This window comes from Salvelinus sp. IW2-2015, unplaced genomic scaffold, assembly GCF_002910315.2.
Source record: "Salvelinus sp. IW2-2015 unplaced genomic scaffold, ASM291031v2 Un_scaffold1461, whole genome shotgun sequence".
Taxonomy (NCBI): Eukaryota; Metazoa; Chordata; class Actinopteri; order Salmoniformes; family Salmonidae; genus Salvelinus; species Salvelinus sp. IW2-2015.
This window is the reverse complement of record NW_019942922.1, coordinates 20019-40018: the sequence shown is the minus strand read 5'-3', so window position 1 is coordinate 40018 and position 20000 is coordinate 20019. Positions and strand designations below refer to the sequence as shown.

General features: G+C 45.7%; 1 protein-coding gene across 7 annotated transcripts in view; it reads left to right on the top strand.

Annotated features, from left to right (window-relative positions):
- The window catches only part of nfixb (nuclear factor I/Xb), a 147815-nt gene that overhangs the window by 119980 nt on the left and 7835 nt on the right, over nt 1-20000 (top strand). For 6 of the 7 annotated variants that reach the window (XM_070439177.1, XM_070439174.1, XM_070439172.1 and 3 more), the window contains one exon: nt 3537-3631. In XM_070439177.1, the coding sequence (XP_070295278.1) occupies nt 3537-3616 (80 nt within the window). In that variant the 3' untranslated portion in view covers nt 3617-3631. Of the gene's footprint in view, nt 1-3536; nt 3632-5095; nt 5174-5336; nt 5458-5798; nt 5835-6416; nt 6548-7877; nt 7953-11944; nt 12074-17075; nt 17252-18301; nt 18450-19900; nt 19993-20000 lie in introns of those variants that run through there. The other variant, XM_070439178.1, reaches the window with a different exon arrangement.

Here is a 20000-nt window from a genome sequence, read left to right as displayed (position 1 = left end):
TCAACAAATCACAGCACAGATTGATGGGTACACTTCCTGCTTTTATTTCCTGCTTTGCTCCTATGGGTACACTCGCWATGACCGTTAGTCCACCCATTATGTCATCAATGTCTTGAATGGGGACGCCCTTTCTATTCATTCTACTTCTGTGTGTAGGCCTACGTTCAGTAATAGTAATTTCCTCAGTCTATGGGGTATAGTGTTTTAAATGTATTTAAGTGTTGTAGCCAGAATGTCAGTACACTGAGTGTACAAAACATTAGGATCACCTTCCTAATATTGAGTTGCACCCCCTTTTGCCCTCAGAATAGCCTCAATTCGTCAGGGCATGGACTCTACAAGGTGGCGAAAGATGTCCACAGGGATGCTGGCCCATGTTGACTCCAATGCTTCCCACAGTTGGGTCAAGTTGACTAGATATCCTTTGGGTGGTGGACCATTCTTGATACACACGGGAAACTGTTGAGTGTGAAAACCCCAGCAGTGTTGCAGTTCTAGATACAAACTGGTGCGCCTGGCACCTACTACCATACTCTGTTCAAAGGCACTTAAATCTTTTGTGTTGCCCATTCACCCTCTGAATGACACACATACACAATCCATGTCTCAAGGCTTAAAAATGATTCTTTAACCTGTCTCCTCCCCCTCATCAACACTGATTGAAGTGGAGTTAACAAGTGACATCAATAAGGGATCATAGCTTTCACCTTCACCTTTCACCCAGGTCTTTCTAATGTTTTGTACACTTAGTGTATATGTACTGTATGATGAGGAGACTTAGTGACAAATGTATGTAGTGTGTATGAATGTGATTGGCGTGAGTCTGTTAATGTGTATGTACTGTATGGCTGTCTAATGGAGTGTGTGTGATGCATTATCTCTCCAGAATGTGTACAGAGGCCCTTGGGGTGACTGTGTGCTGGAGATAAGGATGAGCAGTGTAGGGCTGGTGTGTGTGTAACCCTGGGAATGGTAGCGTGGTGATAAGCGGCGTGGTGGCAGTGATTCTCCTCCCAGCCCTGTTGGCTTGTAGAGCAGAAGCACTAATAATGGGCAGCCTCTCCATTGTTTCAGAGCATCTCCTCTCTGTTTGATGAGCTCTCTCCTGTTCATCCCCTGTTCATCCCTTCATCATCCTCCCTTTGTTCCTCTCCAGCACCCTGGGCCCTCCAACACACTCCAGCACCAGGAAACAAGCCCTGCAAATGTGCCATGCAGTAGGATTGGAGGTTCATATACCGTAGGCTACAGTAGACAGCAGCTATTAGAATTTAACTGAAGCTGTTAACACTCCACCAGACCWCCAGGGGGCCTCAGTTAGATTAGACTGGTGATCTAACAGTGGTCTGATTTAAGGACAGTTTTTCCTGACCACATGACCTGACAAGGAAAAACTCTTAACTATAGACCATAACAAGGATCCAGGGTTTTCCCTGGCCAGGTGAGTAGTTAGGAAACACCCTGGCCCCAGTCTGATTGGGTGTATAGTCCCCAGGTGGCCCGCAGGTGTAGAGCTGTATTGATCACAGATGGTGTGTCTGAGGAGAATGAATGAGGCAGATCTGGGCTGTCAGGTTCTATCAGAGTCAGTGTGACCGCTGTGACAGCTCAGCTCACCCTCTCATTAAACATCTGAATGGAGGGGTATCCTCATTGTTGTGATGATGACCCAGACTCTTTGTTTTACTGTTTCAAAAAAGGAGGTCCATAATATATAGGTTCAAGTTCAATTGCATATTAAGATGTTTTTACATAGTGAAAGTATGCCCAAATGAGGTTGTATTATTTTCTAAATGAAGGGCCTCAACAGACTTAGATGATCCCCTTATACACCATCCTACAGTTGAAATGTTGGCTTGCACTCTAGTTCACCTTATTTACCTCTTACWGGAATGTAATAATGGTCTCTGTCTGGATCTTTTCCTTATGTTTCCTCCTATTTTCCTTGATGATTTGTCAGTGCGGCTCTGCTGCCGTCGTCCAGTCTAGCTTTTCATTTAGCAGCTTGCAGAGGTCCAGRAGCACGGCAGACAAAGACTGGAGACAAACACCCCGGTGGTTTTATTTTCACTCCATTTGCAGTGTATATCCTCTGTAGATCTTTTATCTTTCATACCACTGGGTCTGTGTGGGTCTGTGTGAGAGTGTGTGTGCTAGCGAGTGTGGGTGCGCRATCAACTASCAGGAATGTATWGGTACCGCCAAAGCTAAGATGGCTGCCAAATGCTAAAATGGGTGCCAGGATTCCACAGAGCGACAGCYTGAGMGAGGGAGAAGCAGAGAGAGTAGAGAGAAAAAGCGAGAGAGGGACTGAGACTCCATTCAGGGAGAGGGAAAAAGAGACTCCTTTTAGACCAAAGTGATATGGCGATTCTGTCCTTTTGTTTTGGTTTTCTCGTCTTTAGCGGTGGGGTGAATGGTGCGGCAGGACTAGCCTCCCCAAGATGAGGATGCTGATGGGCTTAGATGGAGCGGAGGGAGGGAGGGGCCTAGTAGTAGGGGTAATGGGGATACTTGGCCCACACTGCCTTAAACCATACAGTGCTGTGGGGGTAATTGGCTTGAATGGTATATATGATCCAACCATAAAGCTCTTCAAGGTTGCATTACGCAGCAGAGAAAGAATGGCACCAAGCGGGGCCAAACCAAACTAGCACAGGCCTCTCTGTGCACAGTCGTTAAGGTAAAGAGCTGAGTGAGACGCAGTCCCAATGACGCCTCGCGGACCCGGGCTTCACATTTACACTCCTCAGCTTACACTAGTCATCAGTGTGGAGGGAGAGAGAGGCTGCAAGCTGGGGTTACATGGGAACTTCACCTGCCACACTGTGCCAACAGCCTGCACTCAAACAGGACTCCCTGTGTGTGTGTGTGTGTGTGTGTGTGTGTGTGTGTGTGTGTGTGTGTGTGTGTGTGGTGTGTGTGTGTGTGTGTGTGTGTGTGTGTGTGTGTGTGTGGTGTGTGTGTGTGTGTGTGTGTGTGTGTGTGTGTGTGTGTGAATGTTTCACTGTGGCTCCCTGGGACTGAGAGAGAGGGATGCTAAGAAGAGAGTGGGGAGAGTAAGGGAGAGAGAGAAAAAGAGAAAGGAAGGAGTACAGAGATTACAATGGGGCAAATAATGTCACAAACACACAGTCGTTTATCTCTTCAAACTGGAACCCAAACGCATTCCTCTTTGATACTTTGGATGACCAAGTATCGTTGGGTAATTTAGTAGTGATTCTCTACTGTGAATTGCCTTGGAAGTAAAGTCTTTGGTGTTTGATTTGGCCATTTCATGACTCTAATGTTAAACCTGAGCGGAAATAGCCAACCTTTAATCTAAGACCCAATTCTGCCTCTGGAAAGAAGGGGTTTTAAAATACTTTCCAAWGTGTTCCTATGCCGTCCTCCGCCCACTGCCCCCTCACCTTGGGTACCGTCCAGGCATCTGTCTCCTGCCTAACCTCCACCTCTCTCCACCATCTCTCTCTCTCTCGCTTTCTCTCTCTCTCTCTCTGTCTCTCTCTCTCTGTCTCTCTGTCTCTTTTCCACAGAATCCGGACAATCAGACAGCTCAAACCAGCAAGGAGACACAGACATCAAGCCACCACCCAATGGTGAGTTCACAGTTTGAACATATACACTGTCATTTATACATGCAGATGCATGTTTAAACACTTTCACACACACCCAAATACACACACACACACATGCACCCACACACACACACAGGCCAGTATAGAGTGTTATTGTGTGTCCCAGTGGAGTTGGGCCTGGGTTTATTATAGTAAGGCGAGCTGATGTTGCTGGGCCTGGCTGTGAGTGTGGCACCCCACTCATAAATCACCCTGACGTTATTGGAAGATGGGAACCACATGGCCGTGCTGCCGACTGGAGCTCTGACCTCATACAGCCGGCCCCGCTGCGGTTAACCCAGGCTGAGGCAGGCTGATGAGAGGGTGTGGAGTAGGAGCACCACTAACCATGGAGAACCTGGACATCCTACACTCTTACACAAAAAGGTGCTATTTAGAACCTTAAAGGGTTCTTCGGCTGTCCCCATAGCAGAACCCTTTGAAGATTTTTTTTTTATTGCAGGTAGAACCCTTTTGGTACCAGGTAGAACCCTTTCTACGGAGGGTTCAACTGTACATGGAACTCAAAAGGGTTCTAGCTGGTACCAATAAGGGTTGGTGTATGGGTGTATACACATTATATGGGTGTGTATACACAATATGGGTCTATACACATTCCTTTACACCCGGCCAGGGACCTATAGACTGAGCGGACACTATAGACTCTACACTACACACTAAAGCACTGTTTCTTAGTCATGCTCCTGGGGAGCCAACGGGGGCACATTTTGACCTAGCACTACACACCCGATTCCAGTAACTAAAGGTTTGATGATGAGTTGATTAGTGGAATCAGGTGTGTAGTGCTAGTTCCCCAGGAGCAGGAAACACTARACCATAGCCTTAGATAGAGAGCCTTGGTCACTCTATACACTGCCCACTGCCAGGGCCTGTACACACAGCATACACTAGAGCTCTTAGAAAGCTTAAACACACAAATACAATCCACAATCTATAGCAGTAATGACATCATACACGTTGCAACAAGCTCTGACATACTGGATGCCCACTGGACACCATGTAAACAGTGTGTGTGTGTGTGTATGCATGGTGTGTATACAACTCATACAGGGCACAATCTGTGGAGCACATTAAGGCCTCCTGCTGGACAGTGTTTTGACATGCTTGACTTGAAGCAGTCATGACGTGAGTACCTGTCCATAGGGCTTTTGATAAGTGCGTGATACGTCCAACCAAAGCCATTTCCTATCTTATAGAAAACACATGCTAGTTGCTTTCCACTGTGGTTTATCTGTTTTTCTATGCTCCCTCTGTGTGGTGTGTGTGTGTGTGTGTGTGTGTGTGTGTGTGTGTGTGTGTGTGTGTGTGTGTGTGTGTGTGTGTGTGTGTGTGTGTGTGTGTGTGTGTGTGTGTGTGTGTGTGTGTGTGTGTGTGTGTGTGTGTGTGTGTGGTGTGTGTGTGTGTGTGTGTGTGCCTAGCATCTTCTCATCATCCTCATTGGCTCTATCTCTGTTTACCGGGCACTTTGAGTTTCCAGGACTGCTTTGTGACTTCAGGGGTGTGGAACGTGGCCGAGCTGGTCCGAGTGTCACAAAGTGAGTCACTGCCTCTCCTCTCTGTCACTGTCACTCTCACTGTCACTCTCACTACACACTCACCAGTACACACAAACCTCAAGGTTCTCACATGCATTTTCCTACTATACTCTCTGTTTAAAGAGTTGTGTAAGAGTCACATGTATCTGTGTGTGTGCTTTAGCTCCAGTGGCCACAGCGTCCGGCCCCAACTTCTCCCTGGCCGACCTGGAGAGTCCTGGCTACTACAATATCAACCAGGTGGCCCTGGGACGCCGCTCCATCACRTCCACCCCCTCCACCAGGTACAAACACACACATTACCTGATTATTTTGTAGCCTACTAATACTAGCTTCTGTACGCTTCAGTCTATGCTGTCTAACCTTTGTGAATGCTTTCCTCACTCTGCTATGATTGCGTGATGGGACCTTTCTTCTCCTTCCTCTCTCTCCCCTCTCTTCTCTGTGAAACTTTCTTCATCTGGTGTTTTTTCCACCTATCCGTCAAACTGTCTGTCTGTGTTTTTTCTGTCTCTTTTTTTCCCCTTTCCTCACTCACTCTCTCTCTCCTTCTATCTCTCTCTCTCCTTCTATCGCTCTCTCTCCTTCTCTCTGTCTCACTGTTTCTCTCTCTCTCACGCTACAGGACTGAAATGGAGCTTTATGCAAGTCTCCCACGGAGGTAGTTATATTCACTCCACTATATTTCCCCTGACACTACTTTAATATAGACCCATTCAGACTCAGCCAGACGGACAGCCAAAAACACATACAATTCTTTATTTGGATCCACTGAAACATTGTGCATTAAAGGACCTATGTTTTTACAGGTCTCGTATGGACTTGAATCCAAGGAACACTCTCACTCACTGTACATACACTTACGCTCTACAATACTTTAGTCTAAGCCAGGGGTAGGCAACCCTGTTCCTGGAGTGCCACAGGTACTGCAGGATTTTGTTCCAACTAGGCACCACATCTGACCAACTGAGCTAATTGATCAGTTCAATGATTGCCTAAATTCAACACACCTGGTCTTCCAGGTGGGTTAAATCAAAAACAGGACCAGAGTTGCCTACCCCGGTCTAGGTACACAATCTAATCTGAGGGACTGTAACAAACATGGCCATGTTCAGATAAAGCATGTTGAATAAAGCCGCTAGCTGCACTTATCTGTCTCTCAGCAGACTGTACTTTGTCTCCCAAGTAAATAATATTCCTGCCTCCACACCCATTAAGTCGCTTTCTCTCTCCCTCTCTCCAGCTCCAACAAGCGCAAGTCCATTGACGACAGTGAGATGGAGAGCCCGGTGGACGATGTCTTCTACTCGGGCCGCTCCCCTGCGGCCGGCAGCAGCTCCCAGTCCAGTGGCTGGCCCAACGATGTGGACGCAGGTTAGATACCCCCATAACCCCCCCACCCCATCTAACACCTCCTGCTGTGCTTTATGGTACTTTATCCCCCTACTGTCTGTCAGACCTGTTTTCRTCCCTCTACCCTCACTCCTCTCCTTCCCTCCCCCTCCTCCTCCTATCCACCTGTTCTGTAGGCCTGTGTTTACACCTTTTTCTAAATACTTTCAGTGTGCTCTGCAGTAGTAGTATGCCAGTGTGTCTGGTGCTCGGCTCTGTGCTCAGTAAAAAAAGTATTAGATTCAGGCTCCTTGATTGTATTTTATTTTTGTTACCTTTATTTAACCAGGCAAGTCAATTAAGAACAAATTGTTATTTACAATGACGGCCAACAAGAGGCAAAAGGTCTCCAGTGGATGTCACATTCTCTGGTTAGAGGTTCTTTGACTGGGTGATGTGTGTGTGATGTGATATGTGAGTCACAGAGCCTGCTGACAGACTTGACTTGACTTTTTAAAATTATTATTTTATTTAACCTTTATTTAACTAGGCAAGTCGGTTAAGAACAAATTCTTATTTACATCGGCCAAACCCGGACGACTCTGGGCCAATTGTGTGCCGCCCTATGGGACTCCCAATCACTGCCGGTTGTGATACAGTCTAGACTTAAGCCTCTATGAAAAGCTTTGTATTAAAGATATAATGTGGATAGCTTTCGGCATAATATTTTCCAAGAAAATATCTCTACAAAATCCTCCCCCTTTCTTGAAATCACAAATCCTTTCAAAGTTGTGACTCTACACAGACTCCCATAGACTCTCTATCCTCTAAGCTGCACCCTCCAAACCTCCCTGTCTCCTTATGGTTTTACCCTCCAACTCCTCTGTTGTGTGTTCAGCATCACAGCACAGCATCACCACTCCCTCCCATGTGCCTGTATCCCTCACCTCATATTCAACCTGAATAATGTCCCCTTTAGTATAGTTAATATCTTCTATCAATTATCAATTCAATTCTATAATAGATCATGTTCATGAATGAATGTAATGTATGCATCCCTTTCCATCCCCAACCCTCACAGAAGCCTCCTATTCTATTGGTGGCCAATGGGAAAGGTGGAYGGAGAGCAGTGAATGTATTTGTAAAATGTGTCTMKTTTAATGTGGCCTCWATAWGGARGCAYTTKATTTACAAACACYTTATAACAACATAATATTCCTAATTGTGCCWCTGTTCTTATTTCATTACATGTCAATCATCCTGTACTTAGCTCTCATGTCATCAACTGAGTGGATTGTGGTTAARGTTCCACCCTGCTAATTCCCCCTCCTACGTTGTTAACTGTGCCCTTCTCTCCTGTTTGGACTTCCAGTGCAGCACCATTTGGCCAGTGTGCAAGAGAGGAAGATAAAGCATGAAAACGATGGCGTGCAGTTCCCTTACCATGGTTAGAAAACATTGCACTCATATATACGTATTATAATCTATACTGTACATTAACTCATGCCACCCTCAACTTGTACTCTATGCATCTCTCTGTCTCTCTGCTTGTCTATTTTTCCACACTTCCTAGCGAGAGTGTTCTCTCCGTCCCTCTCTCCGTCCCTCTCTCCATTCCTCTCTCCGTCCCTCTCTCCATCCCTCTCTCCATCACTTTCTCCATTCCTCTCTCCATCCCTCTCTCTGTCCCTCTCCATCCCTCTCTCTGTCCCTCTCCATCCCTCTCTCTATCCCTCTCCTCTCTGCTGCTGTTGGGTTGTTCTTGTTTCTCTCCCAGATATCTGTTGTGGTTTGTGGAATTACCAAAGCCTTTTGGTAACCCAGTAGCTTCACCAAGTCTATTACTATCTCTCAAACACTGTGTCCACTTGTTTAAGGTAGAGGGCTTGATTAGGGTTGAATATTTTCTGATTCAGGCTGCCAAGAAACTGTAACCTACTGTTCATTGATTTAATTGATTTCAATGTATTATTTGTACTCTTTTTGCATTCGCTCATTCAAAACTCTAATTTCAGTTCATTTACATTGCAAAAGAGTTTTGAATTGCAGCCATTTAGTAATTTAGTCAGCAACACATGCATCAGTGGTATAGCCATGTGAGAGTGGGTAGAGATTCTAGAATGAGGCCCTGTCTCCTGTTGAGTTGCTGTGAGATGCTTCACCCAGTCAGTTACTGAGGCGGTGCTGTTCTGTGCCCCCCCATCTGTCATAGCCTCCACTCAACAGTGGACACCTCCTCCAACAGGCAAGACAGGAAGAGAAATACAACACAAACAAACAAGACTAAATGCACTCAGGTGTACCGTCAAGGCACAAGGCACCGTCTGTCTCTAAAATATTCCATACACACACACACACACACACACACACACACACACACACACACACACAACACACATCCCCAATCTGGAGAGTAGCAGCGTTTCGGTCCAGATGGTGCTTCCATGTGTAACAGCATGGGAGCTACTGGGTTACAGCAGACATCTGTTCTGGTGGTGGTGGTGGTGTAGGGGGAGGAGGGGGAGAAGGGGAGGGGTCTCAGCTCCCCTCCAAAGGTGATTCACTACCTGAATGGAAGGCTCTGAGGCATATGAGGTGATCTGTAATTCATCATTACTTTTGCTGTCTCCTGCTATGCTGTCTCCATTGCTTGCTGAGGGGACATTGATACGCCTCTATGCATTTTCATTGGTTGTTTCCTTTCCTCTCTCACTTCATTGCAAGCTCAGCCCATCACTGTACTGTAGTCAACGTATTGGTCTGAGATAGCTGTTGAAGGAGATATGTGTGGTAGGGAACATTGTGTTATTGATGACGTGCATCGTGTTGATGGGGTGAGCGGTATGTATATGTGTTGTATGTCAGTGTTCTTCTTCCTGGTTGTGGGTGGTGGGGGGGGGGTCCGGTTTTTTGTGGCAGTCAGCTTGTTAGTGTGGAGAGGCTGGAAGGTCATGGGAGCAGTTGATTGGCTGCCAGTCTGCCCAAGACATGTGCCAGGAGTTGGTCTGAGAATAGCGCAGAACAATCGATTGTGCTCGCTCCGCATACAAACGAGTGCAAGGACACACACACACACACACACAACACACACACACACACACACACACACACACACACACACACAACACACACACATTCAGAGAGAAACAGAAACTGAAAGAGAGAGATCAGAGTAACTTCTGTTAACTCTAACATGCAAATCTTTCCTTGGGCATCTTGGCCTTGTCCTCCAGCCCAGCTCTTCACCTAGACATCACATTTGCCTTGGTGGTTTATATTCAGCATGTCCACCCTGAACATTTGTCTCATATAGCCAGTAGCGGTTCACTGGGTGAGACACATTCCTTTTTATGTCCCAATCCTCTTAAAGTGCCAGAGTGCCATGCTGTGTTTTTATCATCATTAATACCATGCCACCAAATGGATCATCACACTCCCCACTCCCACTTGGTGTCACACATTCCTGCCTAGCAGAACATACGTGCCCGCCTACCCATTTCTATACTTACCAATGCCCACGCAGGCCCAGCTGCAACGCTGCAGTCAGAAGCATTGTGGGTAATTGTTGTGATCAAATGTTTCCCGAAGTAACACTTCAAAAACGTATTTCAGAACGGCTGCCTCGTTAGAGTTTATATGCTCAGCTTGTAAAAGCTATTTCAGCATCTCCCAGGGCCGTACTGAAACTATCCCCTTTTTATTTGATGTGTTTGTTTTATTTGTGTGAATATGTGTCGTTTAGTCGTTTATGGGACTTCTTGCTAGTCAGAGTTTTTTTTCTGTTTGTGAATTTGTTAAAAATAGTTTTTGTGTGCGTGTGTGTGTGTGTATGCACATAATGTCACAAACTGTGCAGTATATGTTTGTGACTCAGGACATGCAAGCATGTAGAAAAATGTGTGTTTGAGTGCAAAAGTATTTTTATTTCTTATTTTGATAATTATTCTCTCCAATACTTAATTTCATTCTTTGAATATCGTGGCTCCCTGAGGTCAAACACACCACTTGGCAATGGTCACAAACCCTACAATTCTAAATTGCCTGTTCCGATTACCATACATCAAAATAATTTCCCTCAAACCCTGCCTCACGAGGCCTTGATCATAAAACAGTCTCTTTACTCTGTAGCTCATACACATTTGGCCATGTTTCTGGGCCAGTTGGTAAGCCTGGCCTATACTTAGTGTGCCTGTTTTTACCAAACTGGGGAATAGTTCATAGTCCTGAAGCCTCAACTGACATTTATAGAAGTAGGAGGACACATTGATATGTTGTTAAATATATGTGGAGGCTATGCCGTCACTCTTCCACTCCCTTACTTTCTCTCACTCTCTCTCCCCTTTTCCATCCATCCTTCATTGGCGTTGGGCCGTCTGCTTGCCACCCTGACTGAACAGCTTGTGTGTGTGTGTTCTGTATCTACCATATCTGTAGGAGATGCATTAACACAATGCAGCCGAGTCTCCCTCCCACCAGCCCAGAGTTACATACATCTGACAGACTGACTTACAAGCAGTAGGCCACTAAATTAAAGGACATATTGATATATCTGTTGGCAGGCTGCAGCTACAGTATATCTGAATATAGCTACACACAGTCAATGTGCCACAGAAACACATTCTGGCCAGTCAATGTGCCACAGAAACACATTCTGGCCAGTCAATGTGCCACAGAAACACATTCTGGCCTAGTTGTGAAGCAGTCCAAAATCACACTCCTTGTAAACAGGCACGTTAACAAGTGCAGTCTGTAGGGTGTGTGGGAGGGAGGATGTATTCACAGTGTTGTCATATAGCTGGAGGTCCTGCTGTCTATAGGGATGCTGGGTGCTGAGATCACTGCTGGTGTGGGATTGGTGGTGGGATGTTGTGGTTTTTTATTTMATTTTRCTATACCCTGAGACAAGCACTACCAATGGTGAGGTTGGGAACTGGATGCTTGCTCATGGACTCCACGCAGAGGACCAGTTACCATAGCAAGGCACAGTAGAATGCCAGTGATCAGAATCCTGTCTTTCGCTCATATACTCCAATGGTGGCAGCAATTATAATGCCATTGCATTTCCCAGCTCTCTCTCTCCCCTCTGACACTGTGCCCCAAGCCTTCCTCTGAACCCCCCACCCCATCCTGCGCCGCTTAAAAACAACTCCCTCCCCCCTGGACCCCTTTACTCTACCCTGGTTCTGATATGCTACAGCACAGAGACCGTACACTAACAGAGAGATATGGAGAGAGAGAGGTTGATCCATCGGTGTAATCAATCGATCCATTGATTTCAGTAGATCACAATTAATAAAACCCATTACATTTTTTTAAGTAGAAGTCTTGAGTCTAAATTTAAGTCTACAGTTAAGTTGATTTGATAGAGCAAATAGCCACCAGCCTGTTCATTAAACCCACGTCTCTGTTCTGCCATTTTGTTGATCCCATTTTTGCCAGGACTCTCCTCGCCTGGTTCTCTTAAGAAGCCGGGGAAATTCGATTTCAGCGCCCTGTCGCAGCAGACGAGGTCGCCTCGCATGGCGTTCACCCACCACCCGCTGCCAATGCTGGCGGGAGTGAGACCAGGTGAGACCCCCCTGACAGCCCTCCCAACCCCCTGCCCATCCCTCATCCCCTGACCCAGACCCAGTGGAGGGGTGGCAGTGAGTGGTGTCCGTAGGGGAAGGCTCTGCTGTCCCACCCTGTGAGGGACAACGGTAGTAGAGCTATGTTTTTGAAAGAAACCTGAGGCACAGAATATACAGTGCATTCGGAAAGTATTCAGACCCCCTTGACTTTTTCCACATTTTGTTACGTTACAGCCTTATTCTAAAATGGATTCAATGGTTTTTCCCCATCATCAATCTACACACAATACCCCATGATGACAAAGAAAAAAATGGTTTTTAGAAATGTTTGCACATATAAAAGAAAACTGGAATATCATATTTACATAAGTATTCAAACCCTTTACTCAGTACTTTGTTGAAGCACCTTTGGCGGCAATTACATCCTCAAGTCTTCTTTGGTATGACGCTACAAGCTTGGAACACCTGTATTTGGGGAGTTTCTCCCATTCTCTGCAGATCCTCTCAAGCTCTGTCAGGTTGGATGGGGAGCGTCGCTGCACAACTATTTTCAGGTCTCTCCAGAGATGTCCGATTGGGTTCAAGCCCGGGCTCTGGCTGGGCCACTCAAGGACATTCAGGAGCCTTGTCCCGAAGCCACTCCCGCGTTGTCTTGGCTGTGTGATTAGGGTCGTTGTCCTGTTGGAAGGCGAACCTTCACCCCAGGTCCTGAGCACGAGTCCTGGAGCAAGGTTTTCATCAAGGATCTCTCTGTACTTTGCTCCGTTCTTCTTTACCTCAATCCTGACTAATCTCCCAGTCCCTGCCACTGAAAAACATCCCCACAGCATGATGCTGCCACCACCATGGTTCACCGTAGGGACAGTGTCAGGTTTCCTCCAGATGTGACGCTTGGCATTCAGGCCAAAGAGTTCAATCTTGGTTTCATCAGACCAGAGAATCTTATTTCTCATGGTTTGAGAGTCCTTAAGGTGCCTTTTGGCAAACTCCAAGCAGGCTGCCATGTGCCTTATACTGAGGAGTGGCTTCTGTCTGGCCAATCTACCATAAAGGCCTGATTGGTGGAGTGCTGCAGAGATGGTTGTCCTTCTGGAAGGTTCTCCCATATCCACAGAGGACTTCTGGAGCTCTGTCAGAGTGACCATCGAGTTCTCAGTGACCTCCCTGACCAAGGCCCTTCTCCCCCGATTGCTCAGTTTGGCATGGCAGCCAGCTCTAGGAAGACTCTTGGTGGTTACAAACTTCTTCCATTTAAGAATGATGGAGGCCACTGTGTTCTTGGCGACCTTCAATGCTGCAGAAATGTTTTGGTACCCTTCCATAGATCTATGCCTCGACACAATACTGTCTCGGAGCTCTACGGACAATTCCTTCGACCTCAGTGCATGCTCTGACATGTACTGTCATCTGTGGGACCTTATATAGACAAATATGTGCCTTTCCAAATCATGTCCAATCAATTGAATTTACCACAGTTGGACTCCAATCAAGATGTAGAAACATCTCAAGGATGATCAATGGAAACAGGATGCACTTGAGCTCAATTTCGAGTCTCATAGCAAAGGATCATAGCAAAACCTCATAGTTTATTTAAAAAAAAAAAAAATTTAAACAGTTTTTGTTTTGTCATTATGGGGTATTGTGTGTAGATTGATGAGAAAAATAAGGCTGTAACGTAACAAAATGAGGAAAAAGGGAAGAGGTCTGAATACTTTCCAAATGCAAATTAGGCTAGAGTATAACATACAGTTGTTCCTTCCTGTACCCTGTAAAGAGATCAGTCTCTGTCAGTCTGTGGTTGGGTGCTTGGGTGACTGGGTGAAGAGCCTCCATTTCTCTGACCACCACCTTCCCTGATCATTACCTCCCCGAGCCACACTGCCCCAACCCACAACTATGGTCTTACAACCGGTACATGTAGTTAGTTCATGATGGGCACATGATTTATTGGCTTCAATACGTTATTATACCTAGCCTGATAGAAACTTGGTGTACAGCCCTACATTCTCATGAGTCCTGTATTTTTAGAGAAGACATTTGTTCTTGTTCTGTTGAGTATTTCTGCTCATGGCTGACAATGTCTTGCCATTTTCCCTTAAAATGCTTTAGGCTTATGCCGTTCACCATCAATTATTTTGTCATCAACCTCTTTCTTCTCCTCTCTTTCTTCTCTCTCTCTCTGACTGAGACGCCTATGGTCGGGGAACCCAGGGAGTGTGTGAAGAGCTTACTGTTATTGTGTCTGGCAGTGGAACATGGTCATTGTGTGAGCCCGTGGTTATTTCAACCCCCTGGGGGCATCGACAAAGATCTCATGATGAAATCAGATCAACAGTTGCCACAGGGCTGTAACTGGGACATTTGCATTCTCAATTTTATCATCACTATGAACCACCAGTTCTGAAGTCATTTCTTAAGAGCTCAAAGCAAGTCATTGTGAAGGGTGAACAGCTCACCATAGATAATGAGCATCTGAACTCCCAACTCAAAGCTAAAAGTTCCTAAATTGATCAGAAGCAGTCAGGTTGACCACCATGTACTGACATCTACCTTAGAGATGCTGAGATTGCCTCCTACACTCTTAGAAAAAAGGGTTCATAAGCTGTACCCACAGGAGAACCCTTTTTGGTTCCACATAGACCCCTCTATTGAAAGGGTCCTACATGGAACAAGTCTGGTTCTTCCTTTGGAGCAATTGCCAAATGCCTGAAGGTACCACGTTCATCTGTACAAACAATAGTAAGTCTAAACACCATGGGACCACGCAGCCATCATACCGCTCAGGAAGGAGACGCGTTCTGTCTCCTAGAGATGAACGTACTTTGGTGTGAAAAGTGCAAATCAATCCAAGAACAACAGCAAAGGACTTTGTGAAGATGCTGGAGGAAACAGGTACAAAGTATCTATATCCACAGTAAAACGAGTCCTATATCGACAGAACCTGAAAGTCCACTCAGCAAGGAAGAAGCCACTGCTCCAAAACCGCCATAAAAAAAGCCAGACTACGGTTTGCAACTGCACATGGGGACAAATATCATACTTTTTGGAGAAATGTTCTGGTCTGATGAAACACTAAATAGAACTGTCTTGGCCATAATGACTCATGCGCTTATGTATGAGAGGAAAAAGGGGGATGCTTGAAGGCCGGAAGAACACCATCCAGACGGTGAAGTACGGGGGTGGCAGGCATCAGTGTTTGGTGGGGGTGCTTTGCTGCAGGAGGGACTGGTGCACTTCACAAATAAGATGGCATCAATGAGGCAGCGAAAATTGTTACTTAATATATTTGAAGCAATATTCCAAGATCAGTCAGGAAGTTGAAAGCTTGGTTGCCAACATGGGTCTTCGCAAATGGACAATAACCCTAAGCATATTTCCAAGTTTGTGCAAAATGGCTTAAGGACACAAGTCAGGTATTGGAGTGGCCATCACAAAGCCTGACTTCAATCCTATGACGCAATTTTTGGGCAGACTGAAAAGGCATGTGCGAGCGACAAGGAGGCCTAACAACCTGACTCAATTTGCACCCAGCTCTGTCAGGAGGAATGGGCCAAAATTCACCCAACTTATTGTGGGAAGCTTGTGGAAGGCTATCTGAACGTTTGACCCAAGTTAAACAATGTAAGGCAATCCTACCAATACTAATTGAGTGTGTATGTAAACTTCTGACCACTGGGAAGTGATGAAAAAAATAAAAGCTGAAATACATTCTCTCTACTATTATTCTGACTTTTCACATTCTTAAAATAAAGTGGTGATCCTAACTGACCTAAGACAGGGAATTTTTTGTAGGATTAAATGTCAAGAATTGTGAACACTGAGTTTAAATGTTATTTTGCTCAGGGTATGTACTTTTGTCCTTCAATCTGTATGTCATTCCCTGCCTGTGTGAAGTGTTTTCTTGGTTGTTTTGTGTCGTAGATCCAGGGGTAGGGGGGGTTGGGGTATAGCCCCCCCCCCCGAGAGAGCTTGGGCCTAGCCTAATTGGGATTAAGGGGGACTAAGGAGGGGGAGACGGCTCCGCCGGGGTAGCATGGATCCTGGCAGGGAGCGATGTGCTGCTTGGCTGGGGGGCACAGGGCCCTGTCTGGGGGTAACACACTGGAGTTGGCAGCCTCACGCGGGCAGCTGGAGGCCCTGCCGGGTGGGGCAACACTAAAGGGGGTAGACTGGCACACCAGAAGAAAAAGGGAGAGGGTGRGCCCCGCTAATACAAATCAAGGAGATTTGGTAATGGATATACATCTGACAGAGAGGGCTTTGTGTCCCATTCAAARGTTCATTCACACCTCAGTCTCCATATTCAGCTCGGCTGGGTGACTTAAAGCGAYATACTTTCTCACCCTCTCATGCAGGCACAAAAGAGGGCTTCTGTATTCCCTTACAGACGCAGCAACACTGGGACATTTAAACCCCCACACCTGCACACAACCAAATAGATATCATCCAAGTGTAGACCACTAACACATGCACATAAACTCACACGTACAGTGTGWACATAAAGATTAGTCTTGTCATAGAGGATCGTTGGAAAGCAGCTTGCCTATTTAAATGCCAAATTGCTGTGGCGCCTGTGAATCACACCCACAAAACAGCACACAGACGCACAGGCATTAAGACGTTCTAATTTAAGACAGTGCTCAATGATCTCTTTGTCCTTTTTATTTTTTTGTGTGGTTTGGGAACTGCTTTTGTAATGTAGACCATTGCGTTTGTGTGCTTGTTTATGTGTAAGCATTTCCTGTAAAGCCTCATTTTTTCTTGTAATACATTTTCACCCTCAATCTATCATGATTTGATGAAATTAAACTCCTATTTGGACCGATGTCACTCAATGTGCCTGTCCCTGGGTCTTAAGATGTGGCCGCTGTTGACTGTTTTAAACTAAAAGCCCTTTTGAATGTTCACTGCTGAACCACATGTCTCGCTGTTAATCTKTMTTTCTCTCTTATTCACTCTCCCTCCTTWCATCTATCTAACTAACGTATGTCTCTTCTCAGGGAGCCCCCGTGCCTCAGCCTCTGCCCTGCACTTCCCCTCCCCCTCCATCATCCAGCAGTCCAGCCCGTACTTCACCCACCCCACCATTCGCTACCACCACCATCCTGGACAGGACCCCCTGAAGGAATTTGTGCAGTTTGTCTGRGCTGATGGCTCGGGACAGTCTGGCGGCCAGGTGAGTTTTGATGTAAGAGGAGAGTTCAGGGGCTGAGTGACACCAACCACTTGTACACTAATATAATCACACATGTGCACAACAAAAGACCAATGAATGCAGTAAGAATAGAATTCCACGAACATCTGATGTGTGGCCATGCAAACGACACAAGCATGACTAAATGAAGTTTAGTGATTGGTGATTCCTAACACTCTATAGACATGTACTGTGTTTCCGTGTGTAAACACTACACTGAGTACAGTACTGAGATAGAGACCACAGGTTTGTTTGTGTTTCATCACTTGCGGACACCATTTGCTGTTAAGGATAGATACAGTATGATGATAGAGGAGTGAAACTGTAACAGTGAAAAACATGAAAACCTTTAAGTTATGTAGTATGCAAGGTAAGGAAACAGGGTTGACTTTGATACTTTTTTTTTTTTTTACTTAAACCAATTGCCAAACTTTTGCACAAGTGAGGAGAGAAAGCAAAATACTACTATTGACAATTTCCTGTTGGTCCAGGGTTTTCTGTACTTAATCTTTTTTCCTTGTCCTGTGCTCTTCCAGACCCTAAGGTTCCCTTTTTTCTTTTGCTCCGCCCACCCCCTCAGATTATGTAATCATCAGCACGAAAGCCTACAATCACAGCACATTTCAATCGAGCATACATGTTCTGTCTTCCGTTTTTATTGTAATTATTATTTRGCGTGTTGTTGGTGTCYMGTTTTCTTAGTAGAGTYTTTTRCCKWMMTTTMYWTTMMTMSCKWMMTWWMGYKKAAKCCCKKCKKCKAARMMMSRRRRKKCCCCCTCCCACTCACCCCTCCACCATGGACCACCCSAGAACTCCCCTCRGCTCCAAATCCCCTATCAACCCTTGTGGTGATTATTATTTTGTACACCTCCATAAATGACGCAATGCACATACATCATTCGTTTGGCTGTTGTTTCCAACACCCCCACTTCTCCCACCACCCATCATGGATCTTTTTTGGACCTGCGTCCTCTCATGCCGTGTGCGGGTTGTCACATGTCGCCCTCCTGACCCTGTTTGTGTTGTCCGCAGCCAAACGGGAGCGGCCAGAGCAAAATGCCGGGCTCCTTCTTGCTGCCTCCACCTCCCCCAGTGGCCCGCCCAGTGCCCCTCCCCATGTCCGACTCTAAATCCAGCAGCACGCCTCCCGACGGCGGACTGACCTCGCCCACATCTCCGTGTAAGTGACCCCACAGACCAAGTCAAAACCAAAATCACCCAACATTTTTCTTTTTTTACTGGAGCTCCCCCTCTGTATCTTTAGGGCCTTGGCCATCCATCCTCTGCCCACTCCCATAGTAAATACTCCCCCCCCCCCCAACAGCCAGCTCACCTCCTTCACCGTCTGGGATCATACCGACCCTAGAGTTATGACAGAAGCCTGTCACCATTCTCCTCTGATGACCCTTTTGTGGTGTCCTCCAGGGCTCTATATTAGGCCCATCCTCTTTCTCTTAGAACGCCCATCCTGAGCCCTGACTTGAATAACACTAACCCTTCCTCGATACACCTGTGCCTCTGCCCTCACAGATGTTGACGCAGCAGATTGCCATCCTGGTTTTCCTCCGTTTATATGTTATATTTATCTCATATGGCCAGCCCCCGAGATGTCAGTTGAGATCGGAAGTAGTCTAAAATAGAAATGGAGTTTGATCCATTTCCTTTTTGTCAATTGCTCACTCTCAATCACTTTCTTTCTTCTTTTTTTTACTAGTGGCACATATTTAGGGCAGTTTGTGGACTCCAAAACATCATGCTCCAGTTATTCTGCCATTTCCCCAGAAAATATCCAAACATGAAAATAATATTTGGAGTTATATTTTACTTTTTAGTTGAATAGATTATTTTTTTTTTTTACTGAGTTGGTGGTGTTGTTGCTATGAAGGTCAGAATTGGAGTTCTGCTTATGTATGTGCAGTTTTAGACTGAATGGGTGTGTCCATGGGGCGTGTCTGCCAAAACGTTTCTCACCTATGACAGGAGGGGCACTGGACGGAGCACTTTTCTTTCTTTTTCCTTCTCTTTTTTATATTTCAGATTTTTGTATTTTGTTTTGTTTTATAAAAAATGTTCAACCCCCTCAATCAATGTCTCAGTCTGTTATGTATTTTATCTATGTTACTGATTCTCAAACATGAGGGTTCCAAAAGGGTTCTGCATCTGTCCCCATAGAAGGACACATTTTGGTTCCAGCTTGGACACATTTTGGTTCCAGCTAGAACCCTTTTTGATTCCAGGTAGAACTATTTTGGGTTCCATGTAGATCCCTCTCTGGAAAGGGTTCTACTCCATGTAGAAAATATTTCTACCTGGAACCAAAAGGGCTTCTTCAATGGGTTCTCAGCAGAAGAACCCTTTTTGGTTCTAGATAGCACCTTTTTTGGGACCAGGGTTATAGTTTGGAGAAGTCCGGCTCAGTTCAGTAGCCCTACTCTATGATGCGTAGGGGGATTTACAGTAACAACTCTACGTGTGATGTCAGGATGAGAGCTTAAAGCAGTATTTTCTTTGCAGTATTTTCTGAAATTATGAAACTTAAGTACAATGCTCCGTAATTTATTTTTATTGAACACAGGCTGTGGTTTGTGCTGAAATGGTTTGACCATTTCTCTTTTCTGTGTCTGTCTGCAGCTTATTCCACGTCAGGGGCCCCAGCTCCCAACAGGTTTGTCAGCATCGGATCACGGGACAACAACTTTCTGAACATCCCGCAGCAGACACAGGTGAGCAA